We start from the raw sequence: 17,769 nt of genomic DNA, 5'->3' as shown, positions 1-17,769 counted from the left end.
ACGATTGTTTTTTAGATCTACAGATCTATGGTCGCACTATTTGTTGAATCATAAATATTTGTTTCCTATGAAATTTGTTTTATCAAGAGTCCACAACAAAGAGGAGATCATTGTTGTCGAAAAACATAAAATATTGTAGTAATCTACACTCAGAGTCAACTATAAAATCGGATAGTTCACTATATTTTTTCCGAAGTCAACTATAAAAAATTAGATAGTCAACTATAATTTTTACGATGTCAACTATAAAAAAATGGTAGTTAACTATATTGTTGCCAGAGTCAACTACAAAAATTAGATAGTCACCTATATTTGTTCCGATGTCAACTATAAAAAAATTGGTAGTCATCTATAATTTTTCTATTAATTCACTATATTATTTTTCAATTTAAGATATTATGGTGTTATAAAATTGAATTGAATACTCATGATAAAAATCTCATCTCCGGTGAATACATGAATTTCATAGAGTAGAAAATAGATTGATTGCAACGACAAAAAAAATGAGATGTAGAAGAAATGATAAAGTAGTGAGAAGAAATAGAGAAAAATAAAGAGAAAAAATGAAACAGAAAGATACGAGAACAGAGGAAATCAGGGAAGAAAAAGGAGAGAGAGAGAGGAGAGAGAGAGAGGAGAGAGGAGAGAGGAGAGAGGGAGAGAAGGAATAACAGAAAAAGATTCGAGAAGAGAGGAAATTGTGGAAGAGAGATGAGAGAGGAGAGAGAAGAAAAATAATAAAAGAACAATACGTCAAAATGACGGTTGAGAAGATAGGGGGGTAGAGAGAGAAAGAGTGGGGCAAGAAATGACAAATTGGAATAATAAACACGTGAGGGGGTCTCACAATTCTTAATGTTAATTTTAAATTTCTTTACAAATGGTAAATATTAAAATGGGCCTGGACTCTATTATTTTGTGGATTGGGGGGTTATCCCTCATTTTCCCTAATAAATAACAAGCAACACAAAATTATTAATGAAACTATTTTCATTAATATTACTGTTTTGGACTGCAATATTAATGTCGGAGAGAGTATTATTGTAGACAGTAATATTATTGTGTCAATATTAATATTATTGTCCTAATTGTAGTATTATCGTCACATACGATAATATTGTTGTTAACACAGTAATATTAATATATTAATTAATTTAATTTTATCGTATTAGCATGCAATATTGATGTCTCCAATAGTAATATTACCGTCTCCTGCAGTAGTATTACTGTTTAGGCCAGTAATATTATTATTAGTAATATTACTACTATTTTGGCATTCAATATTACTAAATTTCGTTGTTAACACACTAATTTAGGGAGAAAAAAAATTAAGAAACAAAAAGTTTCCAACAAAAAAAAATCAGTTAACGTCGGAGACTACTGATCAACGGCGGCTGACCGGCCGGAAAAAAATATTTCAGGAAAAAAATAAATAAAGAAAACCTCAACGCCGGAATCTAGCAAGAAAAAAAATTATTTTCTAAAAAAAATTCAAAAAATTATGAAAATGGTTAATGTGATATAATTGTTCAAATTCAGGATCAATGTGCAATATTGATGAAGTTATAGTACAATGGTGAAATTGTTGAAAATTATACTATGATGGGTATTTTAGACAAAACATATGGGGATTAGTCTATTTGCGAAACTGCTTTTTATCTCGAGAAATATATGCAAACTCGAACAACAAAACAACAAAACAACATATATTGGAATCGATTTCATGATTAGGGGAAACAAATCAAATCTTATTTCTTCCCATTCACCATTCTTCGAAAATTGGTCTCTTTCCTTTTTTCTTCTTATTTTTTTTCTTCTTCTACTACTTTGGTTCTTCCTTTTCTTTGTTCTTGTTGCTTCATTTGTATTGATTTAGGAGTTTGTTTTCTTGCGCCTTTTCGTGTTCATTTTCGTTTGAATTGTTTGAAGAAAAATAACATAAAATTGAATTGGAACGGGCAAGAAAATGAGAAAGAGAAGAGACATAGAAAAAGAGGAAAGAGGAAAGAGAGAAGAAAGAGAAAAAAAGAGAGAGAAAATGAAAAGGTATGTAATTTTATATTAAAGTAAAGGGTATTTTAGAATTTTCACCTGCCTCTAGAGACTGAACTGCATGTGAAACTTTGCATTAGGGACTGATACGCTTATGAAACGTCTGTAGGGACTGATCCGCACTTTAAGTTTGTGTTTGGGGATTTATATGTACTTACCCCGAAATATAATATATTATTGTCTTTTTTTTTTAATTTTACAACACGAAAAGTATATAATACTAGTTATTGTACGATTGACAATTTATTCAATTTTAGAAACCAATTTGAAAACTCATATTCTACAAATCAAATATAAAAGGATTAAACTCGATATAAAATAATTAACTATCAATTTATTTGTTCTAATTATAAGTTGGTAAAATAATTCTACATATTTCAAAGCTTTAATATTATTATTAATTATGATTATTATTTACTATTTTCTATATAATATATTATATTATAGCTGTTATCGAATTTCATTTTTTTAAGAAACAAAGTCTTTATTCTTTAGGGGTAATTTAGGCTTTTCCAGTTTTATATTCAAGGGGGTTATGTACCTAATTTCATACTATAAGGGGTCATGTGCAAAATGTCAAAACCACAAATGGGTTATGTGCCTAATTTCATACCATAAGGGGTCATGAGCAAAATGTCAAAACCACAAGCGCGTTATGTGCCTAATTTCATATCATAAGGGGATCATGTGCAAAATATCAAAACCACAAGGGGGTTATATGCCTTATTTCATACCATAAGGGGGTCATGTGCCAAAATTTCTAAACCACAATGGGTTTAAGTATATTGAGTAGTAACTTGCTAAATATTTAATTAATTAAATAAAAAATGGTTTTTCATTAATAAAGAAAAAAGAGATGAATCCACCCTTATGATACTCAATGTATTTCTTATTATTAATTTATTATAGTCAATGTATTGGCGGATTTTCACAAATAATCCTATAATAAGTTTAGCAAAAAAAAAAATAAAAGGGTAAATTTCACTTTCTCCCCTTGTACTTTAGCTGGATATCGCTTTACCACTTGACTCTTAATTACATTGATTTACCTCCCTGTACATTGGTTCGATATCACTTTACCCCCTTCTACGCCCAATTCATCGATTTGCCTCTTTGTGCTTTGGCTCGATATCACTTGACCCCCTTATACTCTCAATTGCATCGATTTGCCCCTATACTTGAAAATTTGTCTCAGTGTGACCCTCGTCGTTAGTTTTCAGACATTTGACCTTAACACTGTTTAATTTAAGTCTGAAATTACTAAAATGTCACCCCTCCAGTTTAAATAATTATTAAAAAATAAAAAAAAAAATAATAAACAAAAATTAAAATAATAAAAAATTCAAGAAAACGAGAAAACATAGTCCGCGACGCCAGCCACAATTTGTTTTTATTTTTTAATTTTATTAATAATTATTTAAACAGGGAGGGGTGGCTTTTTGTAATTTTCAAACTTAGATCAAACGGTGTTAATGTCGAAAATCTAAAGACTAACGGTAAGGTCCACATTGAGACAATTTTTCAAGTACATGGGGCAAATTGATGCAATTGAGAGTAGAAGAGGGTAAAATGATATCGAACCAAAGTATAGGGGGCAAATCGATGAATTGAGAGTAGAAGGGATAAAGTGATATCGAGCCAAAGTACAAGAGGGCAAATCGATGCAATTGAGAGTACAAATGGGTAAAGTGATATCCAGCCAAAATACAAGGTGGGAAAGTGGAATTTAAACAAAAAAAAAAAAAAAAAACAAACAGAAAAAAGTTAAAATGACAAGTATAGTCTAGAATCTAGATTGTTCCCATGATGCAAATTGTATTTCTTATGAAAGGAGAACTATGCGAGCAATGACGTATGCAATCTGCAATTAAAAAGGCACCTCTACACATTACATAAAAAGTCAACAATCTGCCTTGGGAAAAAAGCTAAACCGGATAAATTAAACCGAAAATACCGCCTATTTAAATCGAAACAAGAGCGTCGAATAAATCCATCAAATCAATTATCAAACATTTCCTCTCCCCTCAAATTCTAACCAATCAGAAAACAGAAAAAAAAGAAAAGAAGAAGAAATCGAGAATGGCCGGAGTGGAATTACTGCTGCCGAAAGAGTACGGATACGTTGTTCTTGTTCTCGTTCTGTACGGCCTTGTCAATGTCTGGATGGCTTTGCAAGTGGGTAAAGCTCGCCGCAAGTAATTTTCTCTCTCTATCTCTCTCTCTCTCTAATTTATTTATTTTCTTCCAAATTAGGGTTCTTGAGATGTAATTTTTGTGAATACAGGTATAAGGTGATGTATCCCATCATGTACGCAACTGCAGATGATACCAAGGATTACAATCTCTTTAACTGTGTCCAGGTACATTTTACTTTTATTTAATTTTGATTTATTTATTGCCCAATTTCATGGAATTAATTGGTATTGATTGCATACCAATTTGATTTGAGCTTCTGTGTATTCTGATTTTTTTTTTTTTAATTTTTAATTTTTAATTTTAATTGATTTGGTTTACAGAGAGGTCACCAGAATTCACTGGAAATGATGCCCACATTTTTCCTGCTGACGGTATTGGGAGGGATTAGGCACCCTCTCGTTTCTGCGTCGCTCGGACTTTTTTACACCTTCACTCGAATTTTCTATTTCAAAGGCTACTCCACCGGTGTACCTAAAAATCGTCTTTCCATCGGGTTAGTAACCTCAAACATTTTGTGAATTATCTAAAAATTGTAGTAATGTCGAGAATTTCGTACTTAGATAACTGAATTTTGGCTCAAATAGCCATTGTATTGTATATTGGCCCGTCTATATAATTGGGATCTCATAATCTTATCTTGAGAACCAACCAAACACAAGGCCAAGTGATATTGCAAATGCACGTAGGCCTCGTTTGGTTGTCAGGATAAGATTAAATAATTCAATGAAGACCCAATTACTTTATCGGATCCTGGAACGTGCAAGGAAAAAACTCCATAAAAGGCATGATAAGACAAGATAAGCCATGATAATATAATATTTGCGGGTCGACTCGGCAAGTTTTCGAGGATACCAAACATCAAATAAATTCCAATTATTCAGTTAATAATGGCTAATCTTCCTAACCAAACGAGGCCGTAGTAAATATGATATTTTAATATGCCTCATAGGATTTATCAAGAAATTCTTGATTTTGTGGTAAGAGGAGATTTCTTCGTATTTGAATATGCCCGTATTTGGGCACCGTTGTTGGTATTATTTTTTTGCCCAATGAATTGGGCATCAAAGCCATGTTGCTCAATGATTTTTAAAGTCAATATTGACTAAGCCTTATATTTAGACGCATCTTCTGTTATTCTATTTGAGAGTGGTTGATTTCGTTTTTGTTGACTTATTCGTTTTTAAAATTTATTTATGCACAACCTGATTTAAGACTTGTGACATTGATTTGCACTGCTAAGTTTTATACTCGGGGAGTATTTTTGACTGTGTTAACCCTTTCTTTTCCGAATGCAGGAAATATAATTTCATTGCCATTTTTGGGCTTATGATTTGCACAATTTCGTTGGGAGTGCATCTGCTTAGGGCATAAAAGGAAGGTTTCTCACTTTGATGTAGTGGAGTTTTTGTTGTTTGTGGAACTTCATATTACGTTTGTTACTCCTTTGTTTTGCCTTTGTCTTGTATCAAATAACGCAGTTTGTATTGGATCCGATAAGGTTGCTTTTTGTTGTAATACTTCCACTTCGATGTAAACTTGTAGTGGTGAATCGCAAATACTGATAGCAATTTTCAGTCAATTTTTATGTACTGCGTTATATACTGCAACTCGGACGTAACTTATGCTCCTCTACTCGAATTGTCATGTTTGAACGTAGAAATTTTACTTCGACTAGGTCAGAATGTCTTATGTACTACGTTAGAAGTGCGATTTATTTTGTCGCATCAATCGAGATAAACAAGTGTGTAAGTTTAAAATACAACAATCAACATTCATTGACAAAATCAACTTTGATTCCTCGAAAAAATCACGGGGGTTAACTGCCCTCGGCGGTTGGTCAACTCAGAAGAAAGTAAATGTTAAAATACAGTTTTTAAAGAGATGTGGTATAATTTAGCTTGTTTGCTAAAATCTCATAACCAAGAACTATCTATATAATATTCACAAATGGTATGCTCAAATAATATTAAAAGGGGTTTTTATATCTCTTTAGCCAATAAACTCATCCCTTTAATATATATTATAAATAAAAGAAAATTTAATTTATATGATAAAATTACCCCAACTCTTTCCACCCAATTCTTAATTGTAACCCCAATTTAATCAATTTTGACCGCAAAAATCCAAATTTGATTTTTTTTCCCTTTTTTTTCCTTATATTATTTTTTTGCCACTAGTCTCCGGCGTTGACTTTCTTTAGTTATTATTTTCCTTCTAAAATTTGTATCCGTTCTTTTACGCCCGTCGCTAAACATTGACTCTAGTAGTACTATCATTAACAGTAATTATACTGTCACTAACAGTACATTAACGTAATTGTACTGTCGTTGACAGTACATTTCTGTAACTGTCGTGACAGTACAATAAGAGTCAACGACAATATTATTATTTTTTTGAGTTTTTTTTTGATTGATTTGTTGACAAGTCAACATAATTATATTACTGTTGTTGATAGTAAAATAACTGTAAACACAATAATATTACTGTCAACCACATTAATATTATTATTTTTTGCGTTTTTTTTTTGTTTTGTTTGAGTTGTTGACGGAGTAACGTAATAATATTATTGTTTACTATTGTAATATTATTGTAAAACACAATAATATTACTGTGGTTGACGGTAATATATCAATATTACTGTGTTAAGTTGTAGTATATAAAATATTACATTTGTTGAACGGTCAACATATTAATATTACTATATTACATAATAATGACTTTTGTTGTGTTAATATTACTGTGTTAGAGATTAATATAGCAATATGACTGTGTTAAACTATAGTTAATATTATTGTGTTTAACAGTAATATAGTTAATATTTATGTCAACCACAACAATATTGATGTTTAAACGGGGGGCAAAAAGATGTTAAAGAAAACAAAATTGAAAAGTCAACGCCGGAAAAATAAAGAAGATAAAAGAAATTAAACATCATAGACCGGCGGTCAACGGTGACGACATACGAAATTGTTCATAAAAATGTGTTTTGAGTCAAAATTGAATAATTTGTGAAATTTGGGGTCAAATTGAGGTTATATTAAATTAAAAGATGAAATTTGAGCATATTAAAATGTGAGGGGCTATTTTAGTATTTTTCAAACTTCTGGACAATGTGTGGATTTTTTGCAAAAGAGTTTTTGTCTGGATCATTTATGAATAATACCCATTAATGAGCTTATTTGTAAAGTGTCCATATTAAAATATGGTGCACCCACCCACACCTCCCGCCCGTAAGAATTAAACTCAATGTTCATTTAAGTCATTTTCTTCAATAAAATGCTAAATAATAGATGGTATGGTTGGATAAAATGGTAAAAACTAGCTTGCTAAAACACTATTTAAATGTTGAATAAGTTATAGCATACTACCACTGTCCCATATTATATGACGTTTTGGGTGGTTGTGCGTATATTAAGATAAATATGCATAGATTATACCAAAAGTAACATAGTAATACAAAAATACTATTGTCATTAATTATTTTTTAATTAACTTATTAAGAGTGATTGACGTAGAACGGAAGCACGGTAAATAATTAATTTCTATGAATTAATCCTATAGAACAAAATAATATTCCGAATCCACCGAAAACTCATGAGTCCACCAGAAGATAGATAAAACTTTAAAGATTTTATTAAAATTCGAAATTCTTCCTAGAATAAAGTCCTAAGCATATATTTATACTTCAAACTGAAACCCTAATAAAACTAAGAAAATACTAAAAATTACCAAAACCGGCAAAACGAGTTAGAGCCTGATTCTAGTAGATCTCGTAATTTTGGGAACAAACCAATTTACGGAATCCTGATACGATTTTTCTATAATTTGATATTAATTTTCTAAAGCTTGCCTAAAATAGGAAAAAAGAACTTTTAAGAGTTTAAACGACGTTGGATTGCTGAAATTTGACTTGATTCATGACCTCTTCTCCTGATTTTTGTTAGATTGCTGAAATTTGACGTGATTCATGAGCTTTGCTCATGTGTTTTGTTCCTTGCGCCGCTTCACTTGAGATAGAGTTCGTTTTGTACTCACATGCAATTGAGTTCGTAGAAAACCCTTATGTTTCCATAATTTCTTTCGATATTATCACCAATGCCCATTAATAACTCTTCTCCGAATTAAATAGTTTGCAATTCGAATCCAATTTGACGTTTTCTTATCAATCTCCTCTTCTTCACAAAAGCTTGACCACAAGCTATAATCAAAATATAAAGATGCATATTTCTTTGCAATCAGCTTCAATTGCTCCACCAAATATCCCGGCATAAAAATCTCGCTTACAAAATCTTTTCCCAAACGAACCATTTGGAACCCTATTCTAACATACATAATATATTTCTGCATCTATTAACCCTTCTTATATTTGTGTATTCCATACATTTGATTATCACATCTTTGTTTTTCGCGAAACCATAAAAATGAAATCCCTTTTCGTCGACAATGCCGAGGCCGGGGAAAACATTCATGTTGTAGGCCTGACCGAGCCGGCGGTATCGTCACTGCCGACGATGAGATAACTGTAACCGAGTCCCCGACAGGCCTCATCCCAAGAAAAAAGGAAGAATAACTCTTCCGGAATTTGCCAAGGAGATGAGCCTCAGGGCATCCCCGTTTACTTGGAGCTCCGTAAGGATATCTCCATGGATCTGAAAAATTGCTGCCTTTTATACTGGTAAGGTGCAAGACTTCCCTCTTTTTTCCTTATCTTAAGAGTTCCTGAATACTCTTGTTTTTTATCAATATTTTCTTGATGTATGTTTTCTACCCGCCCCCTTGATCAAGGCGAAATAATTGGTTACTTAAATTGATCAATCAAATTGGGTATAAATTAAATTGTTTTTAAAATTTAAGATAAATCATAGAGATAAATACCAATCCAAATAGGTGTTTTGTGAACAAGTCACTGACCAACTATTTTTATTAATTATATCTCTTTCGCCAATAGATCCATCCCTTTAATATGTATTATAAATAAAAAAAATATTAATGTATATGACAAAATTACCCCACCCTTTACACTCAATTCTTAATTGTAACCCCAATTTAATCAATTTTGACTTTTTTTTACAACTTTTTTTTCCTAAAATTATTTTTTTGCCGCCAGTTTCCGGCTTTGACTTCTCGATTATTATTATTAGTATTATTATTATTATTATTATTATTATTATTATTATTATTATTATTATTATTATTATTATTATTATTATTATTATTATTATTATTATTATTATTATTATTATTATTATTATTATTATTATTATTATTATTATTATTATTATTATTATTATTATTATTATTATTATTATTATTATTATTATTATTATTATTATTATTATTATTATTATTATTATTATTATTATTATTATTATTATTATTATTATTATTATTATTATTATTATTATTATTATTATTATTATTATTATTATTATTATTATTATTATTATTATTATTATTATTGTTGTTGTTATTATTATTATTATTATTATTATTATTATTATTATTATTATTATTATTATTATTATTATTATTATTATTATTATTATTATTATTATTATTATTATTATTATTATTATTATTATTATTATTATTATTATTATTATTATTATTATTATTATTATTATTATTTCTAATCGGTTTTTTCCGCCGCCGGTCTCCAGGGTTACATTTATAGTTGACAGTACAACTAGAGTCAACGACAATATTATTATTTTTTTGGTTTGTTTGATTTGTTGACAAGTCAATGTACTTATACTACTGTCGTTGACAGTAAAATAATTGTAAACATAAAAATATTACTGTGAACCACATCAAAATTACAGTTTTATGGGTTTTTTGTTTTTGTTTGATTTGTTGACGGAATAACGTAATAATATTACTGTCTACTATTGTAATATCACTGTTATTACAGTAATATTATTTTCAACCACTTCAATATTAATTCTTTTGGCCTTTTATTATGTTTACCTTTGTCGAACGGTCAACATATTATTATTACTCTATTAAAAAATAATAATGATTTTTGTTGTGTTAATGTTACTGTGTTAGAGATTAATATATCATTATTACTGTGTTAGAGATTATTATAGCAATATTATTGTGTTAAACTGTAGTATAGTTAATATTATTGTGTTTAATAGTAATATAGTTAATATTAGTGTCAACCACAACAATACTGTTGTTTAAACGGGGGCAAAAAGATGGTAAGGAAAAAAAAATTGAAAAAGTCAACGTCGGAGACCGGCGTTGACCGGCGCCGGAAAAATCAGGAAGGTGGAAAAAAAGAAAAGAAAAGAAAAGTAAACGCCAAAGACCGGCGGCGACGGACGAAATTGTCCATAAAATTTTGTTTTGGGTCAAAATTGAATAATTTGTGAAATTTGGGGTCAAACTGAGGTTTATATTAAATTAAATGATGAAATTAGAGCATATTAAAATGCGATGGGATATTTTAGTCTTTTACAAACCTCTGGACAATGTGTGAACTTTTTAGTAAAAGAGTTTTTTATCTGGACGCCTTTATGAATAAGTACACATTGATGTGCTTATTTGTAAAGTTTTCATTTAATAAGTGTGATGTCGATCCATATTTGAAATACAGCCAAATTGTGCACCACACCATCTAAGAAGTTTATCTATTTCATCTAGGATTTTTGTCCTTCACCTTCAATAGGGAAACTTCCTTCACATTTTAAGGCAGAGTTGAAGAATAAGAAATCGTAGGAGCAAACTCTGTCTACACAATTCAAAGAGTTCTTTATCAAATTGAATGCGCTCTTTATCAAGTTAACGAGTTCTTCATCAAGTCAAGGCATTGTTCATCAAATTTAAGTCATTTTACGACAAAATACGGTATTTAATTCCATACTACAACTTTAAATACTCGAATTAGTGTTATTAACCTCAAATCAAGATCCAAGGAAGAGGGCAAATCAATCAAGAAATTCGAGATCCTCGATCAAGTATGGCACTTATTCATGAATAAGTGCAAGCCTCACTCAAAAGTGCACAAGTGTGTGTGCAAGTGCTTAGAAAAGAATACAAGTGTTGGAGAATGCTACGAAATACTCTCAAGCTTTAGACTCTTTGATTATTGAATTGCTCGATGATTACAAATGAATGAGCCTACCGCTATTTATACAACTGCACCAGTTCAATGGATGGTGGTGATCATCTTGATCTAAAGTCTATGATTAAGTCCTACAATCTCCTACGAAATATAAACAAAGGAAGACCATCTAAGGATCTCTAAATTAATGGGAGTATTCTAGAAGATCTTCTAAAATCCTCTACTCTTGGGCTTCATTGGGGCCCCTTCATCTTGGACTTGCTTGATGGGTCAACAGTAACTCCTCGTTTCCAAGGGAAAATGGACAGCCTATGACATTCTCCCCCACCTAATCCAGTGACATCCTCGTCATCTCAAATGCCTCGATGATGTCCGCGAACTCCACAAATCTTTCTTGGGTTACCACGTCATCTCGGATTCGGGTAGTCCCTTCCATCTGATTAAGAATTGTGTGCTCGATCCAACAACTTGCCATCGAACAACGCGTCTCTTGATTATTGCTTCAACCTCCTTGTCGTAAGACTTGGTTACCACGGACGGTGCTTGATGTGAATATCCTCGACTTAGGTCCCTCTCGTCTGATAAGGCTTGAGCATACTCACATGGAAGAAATGGAAGACCAGATGAATCTTCAAAGTTCTAGGTGGGTCTAGTTTGTAAGATACTTTACCTACCTTAGCCACAACGGGGAAGGATCCTTCGTACCTCCTGATAAGACCCTTATGCATGCCCCTTAACGACTTGAACTGTTGCAGTTGTAGCTTCACCATGACTTGATCGTCTACCACAAAGTCCCGACCTCGACGCTTTCCATCGGCCCACTTCTTCATGCACCTAAGTGCCTTCTCTAGGAACAGGCAAGGTCGGCATGTCCCTCCCAAGTCTTGACCATCTTGACAGCTCGCGGGCTCCTTTCGCTTTCCACGGATGTTGTTAAGGCATGGAGTGTGAGCAGTTGCTGACCGGTCACCATCTCAAATGGGCTTCGACCCGTGGAAGAGAATTGAGCGACGTCCATGAGTTTGGCCCAATCTTCTTTTATAAGAGAAGAGTTTCACCACAATTGACGGCCGGTGTCTTGGCAAAGAAGAAGGAGAATATGTACTACTATTTCACAAAATGGGTCGAGGCGGAGGTGTTATGTAGTATTACCGAGGATGAAGTGATGCATTTCATCTGAAAAATATTTGTTGTCGTTTCAGTATACCTCGAAACATCGTATCCGATAATGGCAACCAATTCAACGGCAAAAAGATCAAAGCCTTGTGCGAGGAAATGAAGATCATTTAACGATTCACTACAGTAGCACACTCTCATGCCAATGGCCAAGTCGACATAACAAACTGAATAATCACCTGAGGTTTAAAAAAGAGGCTGGACGAAGTAGGAGGAAGTTAGTAGACAAACCAACCTCTGTTATGTGGTCTTACCGGACCTCATCTAAAGACGCTACGTGCGAAACGTCATTCAGTCTGACGTATGGGGCCGAGGCCGCGTTCCCCACCGAGATAGGTATGGAGATACTTCGCATCCAAAATTTTGATAAGGAAACAAATGAAGCAACTTTGAGGCAGGCATTAGACGAGCTCTATGACAACCAAAAACGAGCTTACCTAAGGATGGAGAGGAGTAAAAATCGCATCAAAGAAAAGTATGATACGTTTCCAAGTCGGGGACTAGATACTAAGGTAGGCACATGCCCTCAAAGGCATTGACGAACTACAAGAAAATTGGGAAAACATTATAAAGTCACCAAACGCTCAGTGGGAAGTGGCTACGAGCTCGCAGACGTGACATAAAAAGAAAGTTGTTACCTCGAGGGTGGAACATCGGCCACCTAAGGTGGTATTACAGCTAAAATACCTTCATTTTCGTCGATTTTCATTTGGTAAAAGAAAAAAACAACAAAAGCATGTAAATACAACTTTACAAAAATAGTGTATTTGTTCGAATTGGGCAAACCCTGTGGTTTTTTTTTATCTCTCACCTCGAGGGATTTTTCATGTAGAAAATACTTGTGTTATTTATTCTTCTGCAGTGAGTCATTAAATCGAGCTGAAACATTGAGTTGTTATTATTATTATTATTATTATTATTATTATTATTATTATTATTATTATTATTATTATTATTATTATTATTATTATTATTATTATTATTATTATTATTATTATTATTATTATTATTATTATTATTATTATTATTATTATTATTATTATTATTATTATTATTATTATTATTATTATTATTATTATTATTATTATTATTATTATTATTATTATTATTATTATTATTATTATTATTATTATTATTATTATTATTATTATTATTATTATTATTATTATTATTATTATTATTATTATTATTATTATTATTATTATTATTATTATTATTATTATTATTATTATTATTATTATTATTATTATTATTATTATTATTATTATTATTATTATTATTATTATTATTATTATTATTATTATTATTATTATTATTATTATTATTATTATTATTATTATTATTATTATTATTATTATTATTATTATTATTATTATTATTATTATTATTATTATTATTATTATTATTATTATTATTATTATTATTATTATTATTATTATTATTATTATTATTATTATTATTATTATTATTATTATTATTATTATTATTATTATTATTATTATTATTATTATTATTATTATTATTATTATTATTATTATTATTATTATTATTATTATTATTATTATTATTATTATTATTATTATTATTATTATTATTATTATTATTATTATTATTATTATTATTATTATTATTATTATTATTATTATTATTATTATTATTATTATTATTATTATTATTGAAATAAAATATCAGATTAGACAAATTAAAAAACAAGAGAAAACTAAAATAAAAGAAACTAACAAATAAGAAGAAAAAAAACTAAAAATAAATAAAGAAAATCAAAGAAGCAAAAAGAGAGGCAAAAAAAGAGAAAGAAAAGACTTCTAGTGAGTCACGTGATAGGAAAAGAAAAACAAGGAAAAAAAAAGAGGAGATTGAGGAATACGATGGAGGCAACGCGTGAGAGCACAGGGCTGATGCCTGGGCTCAAATGACCCAGCGAGCCACCCCACCCCTGTTGGGATGCGAAGCCCAGGATTCAATGAAAATTCGCAATAGATTCTAGATTAGTCGGTTTTAATTTTATTAACATGCTTTGATTAGATTTATTTAAAGCGGAATAAATCTAATCTAGCAACTTACAGTTTTCGCGAGCAGATCCGTTTCTATTTTCGGCGCATGAACGAGGATCCACACCAAGCCTTCAATCCTCGAAGAACTGTTGTCCAGAATTTTCCAGTCCTCTTCCTTCACCGATATCTCCGGGACCGTTGAACCGATCGAGAAACCATTTGGAAGGATTGTAGAACTAAGGGTTAGGCTACGGTATAAATTTCGAACATATCCGACTAACGGTTGATTTATGGTGATTTTCTTCGCAGGACTGCTCAGAAAATTTGGGAATTATAGTTTGCTCTAAAAACCTATAATCTTCTATTGTATATCCCGGATTAATAATTTTTCTACAAGGGTGGACTTGTACCAGAGCCGGTCCTGAGAATTTGGGGGCCCTAAGCAGAGTTTAACATTATCGATTTGATTTTTTTAAATAGTATCTAAATTGTATCGTCATTGGAACACATTTTTAACAAATATCTTATTTAATAAATAAATTTTTTTCTCTTTTATTGAAAATAACAATATGAATTTGAAATATAGCAAATACGAACCTTAATGTTGTTGGCGTTGTAAAAACATTTCATGACATAATGACATATGCATCTATTTCATGCAGAAACAACACATTACGGGAAGCAAAAAAAACAATCGTTGATCAAAATTATTAAAAGTACATATATTGATCATTATATTGTTCGTCTCAACCAACAACAGTTCGTTTCAATCTTTTTGTGATATGGATGTTTGGTTTAAGATGTAATTATAATCTTAAAAAAATTGGCATATACATTTGGATATTAATAACATACTATAAGTACTTATATAATTAATTTATAAATAATATTATCTTCAAAACACAATATTTAAATTGATCTTTAGATTTTTATATTTTTTGAATAGTTGAGATTATAAAATATTCCATTAACGTATAGTTTAAAACAACATTTAATAAAATATTTAAGGACTAAAATGTGCTATATAACTAATTATTGGGGCCATGTAGTGGTTTATGAAAAAAATTGTGGGGCCCTCTTGTGGGATGGGGCCCTAAGCCAAGGCTTCCCCGGCTTACGCCCAAGGCCGGCTCTAACTTGTACTTGAAGAAATCTAAATCTATTAATAATTCTTCTACATGGGTGGACTTGTACTTGAAGAAATCTAAATATATAATCGAGAAACTCAGAGAGAAAAGAAGAAGAGAAAAAATATTTTCTCTTCACGTGAAATAGGCCTGTAGAAAAAGTGTCCTCTCATCAACCTAATCTCTATTATATATAGCACAAGGAATTAGAGTCACAATTAGAGAGGATTATATGGAAACAAATCCACTCCTTCTATAACTCCATATAGTCGAAAATTACATTCCAAAGGGGACTTAATTTTTCGCCTATATTAATTCCAATATGTAATATTGGTTGAACTTAATTTTCTCGATTAATTAGAAAATCCATTGGGCTATAATAGGAACTAAAGGAGAAAATATAAATCGGGCAACTAATAATTAATTAAATCCAAACTCTTAAAAGAATTCATTTAATTAATCATTAAATAATTATTTATTTTCCACTACCAAATATTTGAACTCCCGTTTATATTCTCAAATATTACATTCGAGCTCCGGTCGATCATTACTTAGATTCTCCCCACATTAAGATATCTTATAACCACCAAATAATTTATTCACTAAATAAATTAAATGGTTTCTTTCCATGAGTCTTACCCACTTAACTTATTTGAGTATGCCAGATACGAAATCTACCTGGCCAGGACTTGGCATAAGCAAATTTTATAAGCTACTCAAAGGTTATTATCAATCTCATATTTCAGAGATGTGGATTCCTTTCGATAATTAATTTCCACCTATTAATTCTTAATGTCTCTACCCAACGCACCGGGGGCCATTTGACTCAATATAGGAATATCTCCCATTGTGACATCAAAGTAGAGATCATCAATTAAATATGTACGTTAATTATCTAGGGATTAAGAGAGTAAGTAATGTTGGTATATATATATAACAATATGCGTAAATGAAAAATACTTACTTGTTTGTCGAAAAGAGGAATTGTAAAAACCACAAAGAACGATCGAGGCTTGCCAAAGCAATTCCCTTAAGACAATATTTCCGGGCTGTCAATGGTGCACAGTCTCTTCCCGGTAATCTCCCAAGGTACAACGATCGGTTGCAGAATATTTGCACGAATATTCGACATACGGCGAGCTAGAACAACGAACGAAACTCTGACGAAGAAAAAGAAGAATATGAAGAACTATCTCTTAATTGCCGATTAAAATTTAGTCCAGAATTGGCCAGATTCTGCCTTTATTTATAGGCGGTGGAGATCCATTCATGGAGAGTTGCAATGGTTGAAGAAGAAGCAGAAGGTTGTGTCTCTTCTTTTTACGAGTTCAAAAAGCGTAGGAAAATTAATTGGTCATGGGCCAATTAATTAAATATTTGGTTTGGGCCAAATATTTTATTATTTAGATTTTGGGTCATTTAATTTGACTAATTACTAAATGTCCCCGAAAGTAATATTTGTGGACATCTAAACCCAAACTAGTCCTATCACTCGATCACACCGAGCGCACATCTTTTGAACTTTAACCATTTAATCAAGACAATTTTCATTCACTTTACTTCATGATTTTGATCAAGTAAATAAATGAAATTAATCGTTACATAATTAAATTTATATTACTCAATATTAATTATTGGAAATCATGAAAATTCCAACAAGTAATTTACTCTCAACTAGAAATAATACAGTTTCATTTTGAACAGTAATGAAACAATTATTTCACTTTGTCCGGTTCAACACATGCCGGGTGTGCTAGCACAATAAGTCAAAACAATAACTACAAAAGTTATTCTCTGTTTACTGTGATCAAGACCAATCACTTAAATATTATGCTACAATCTTTTACCAATGGTTAGTCCATTTCCATCTAGATTGTGAACGTTATCTTTATATTCTAAACGAACTTTCGAAATGATCTTCCTGTGCGCCGTAGCACACCATCTCGAATACTATTAGAATATTAGACTTATACTTTTAATTAATAGACAAACAATCAATTAAATGCATTGAATACCCCAGTGCAGATTCTCATAAAATGATAATAAACTATTTTATTAAAACAATAATAAAATTATATAGCTAAAAGCGAGACTTTTTGTCTACTATCCTAACAAGCCCCCCACCCCAGCCCCACCA

General features: G+C 30.9%; 1 protein-coding gene across 1 annotated transcript; it reads left to right on the top strand.

Moving 5' to 3' along the window:
- The first annotated feature begins 3,908 nt into the window (after positions 1 to 3,908).
- LOC105971151 (microsomal glutathione s-transferase) lies at positions 3,909 to 5,827 on the top strand. The gene is made up of 4 exons (XM_012995996.2): positions 3,909 to 4,247; positions 4,337 to 4,412; positions 4,569 to 4,741; positions 5,544 to 5,827. Exons 1-4 carry the CDS (start codon positions 4,132 to 4,134, stop codon positions 5,617 to 5,619), a joined length of 441 nt encoding a protein of 146 aa, XP_012851450.1. The 5' UTR covers positions 3,909 to 4,131; the 3' UTR covers positions 5,620 to 5,827.
- The last annotated feature ends 11,942 nt before the right edge of the window (positions 5,828 to 17,769 follow it).

Source organism: Erythranthe guttata, chromosome 11, assembly GCF_056151865.1.
Source record: "Erythranthe guttata isolate IM_541 chromosome 11, IM_541, whole genome shotgun sequence".
In the NCBI taxonomy this organism is placed as follows: domain Eukaryota; kingdom Viridiplantae; phylum Streptophyta; class Magnoliopsida; order Lamiales; family Phrymaceae; genus Erythranthe; species Erythranthe guttata.
The sequence above is the reverse complement of the archived record's forward strand: the minus strand, read 5'-3'. Positions and strand labels throughout refer to the sequence as shown.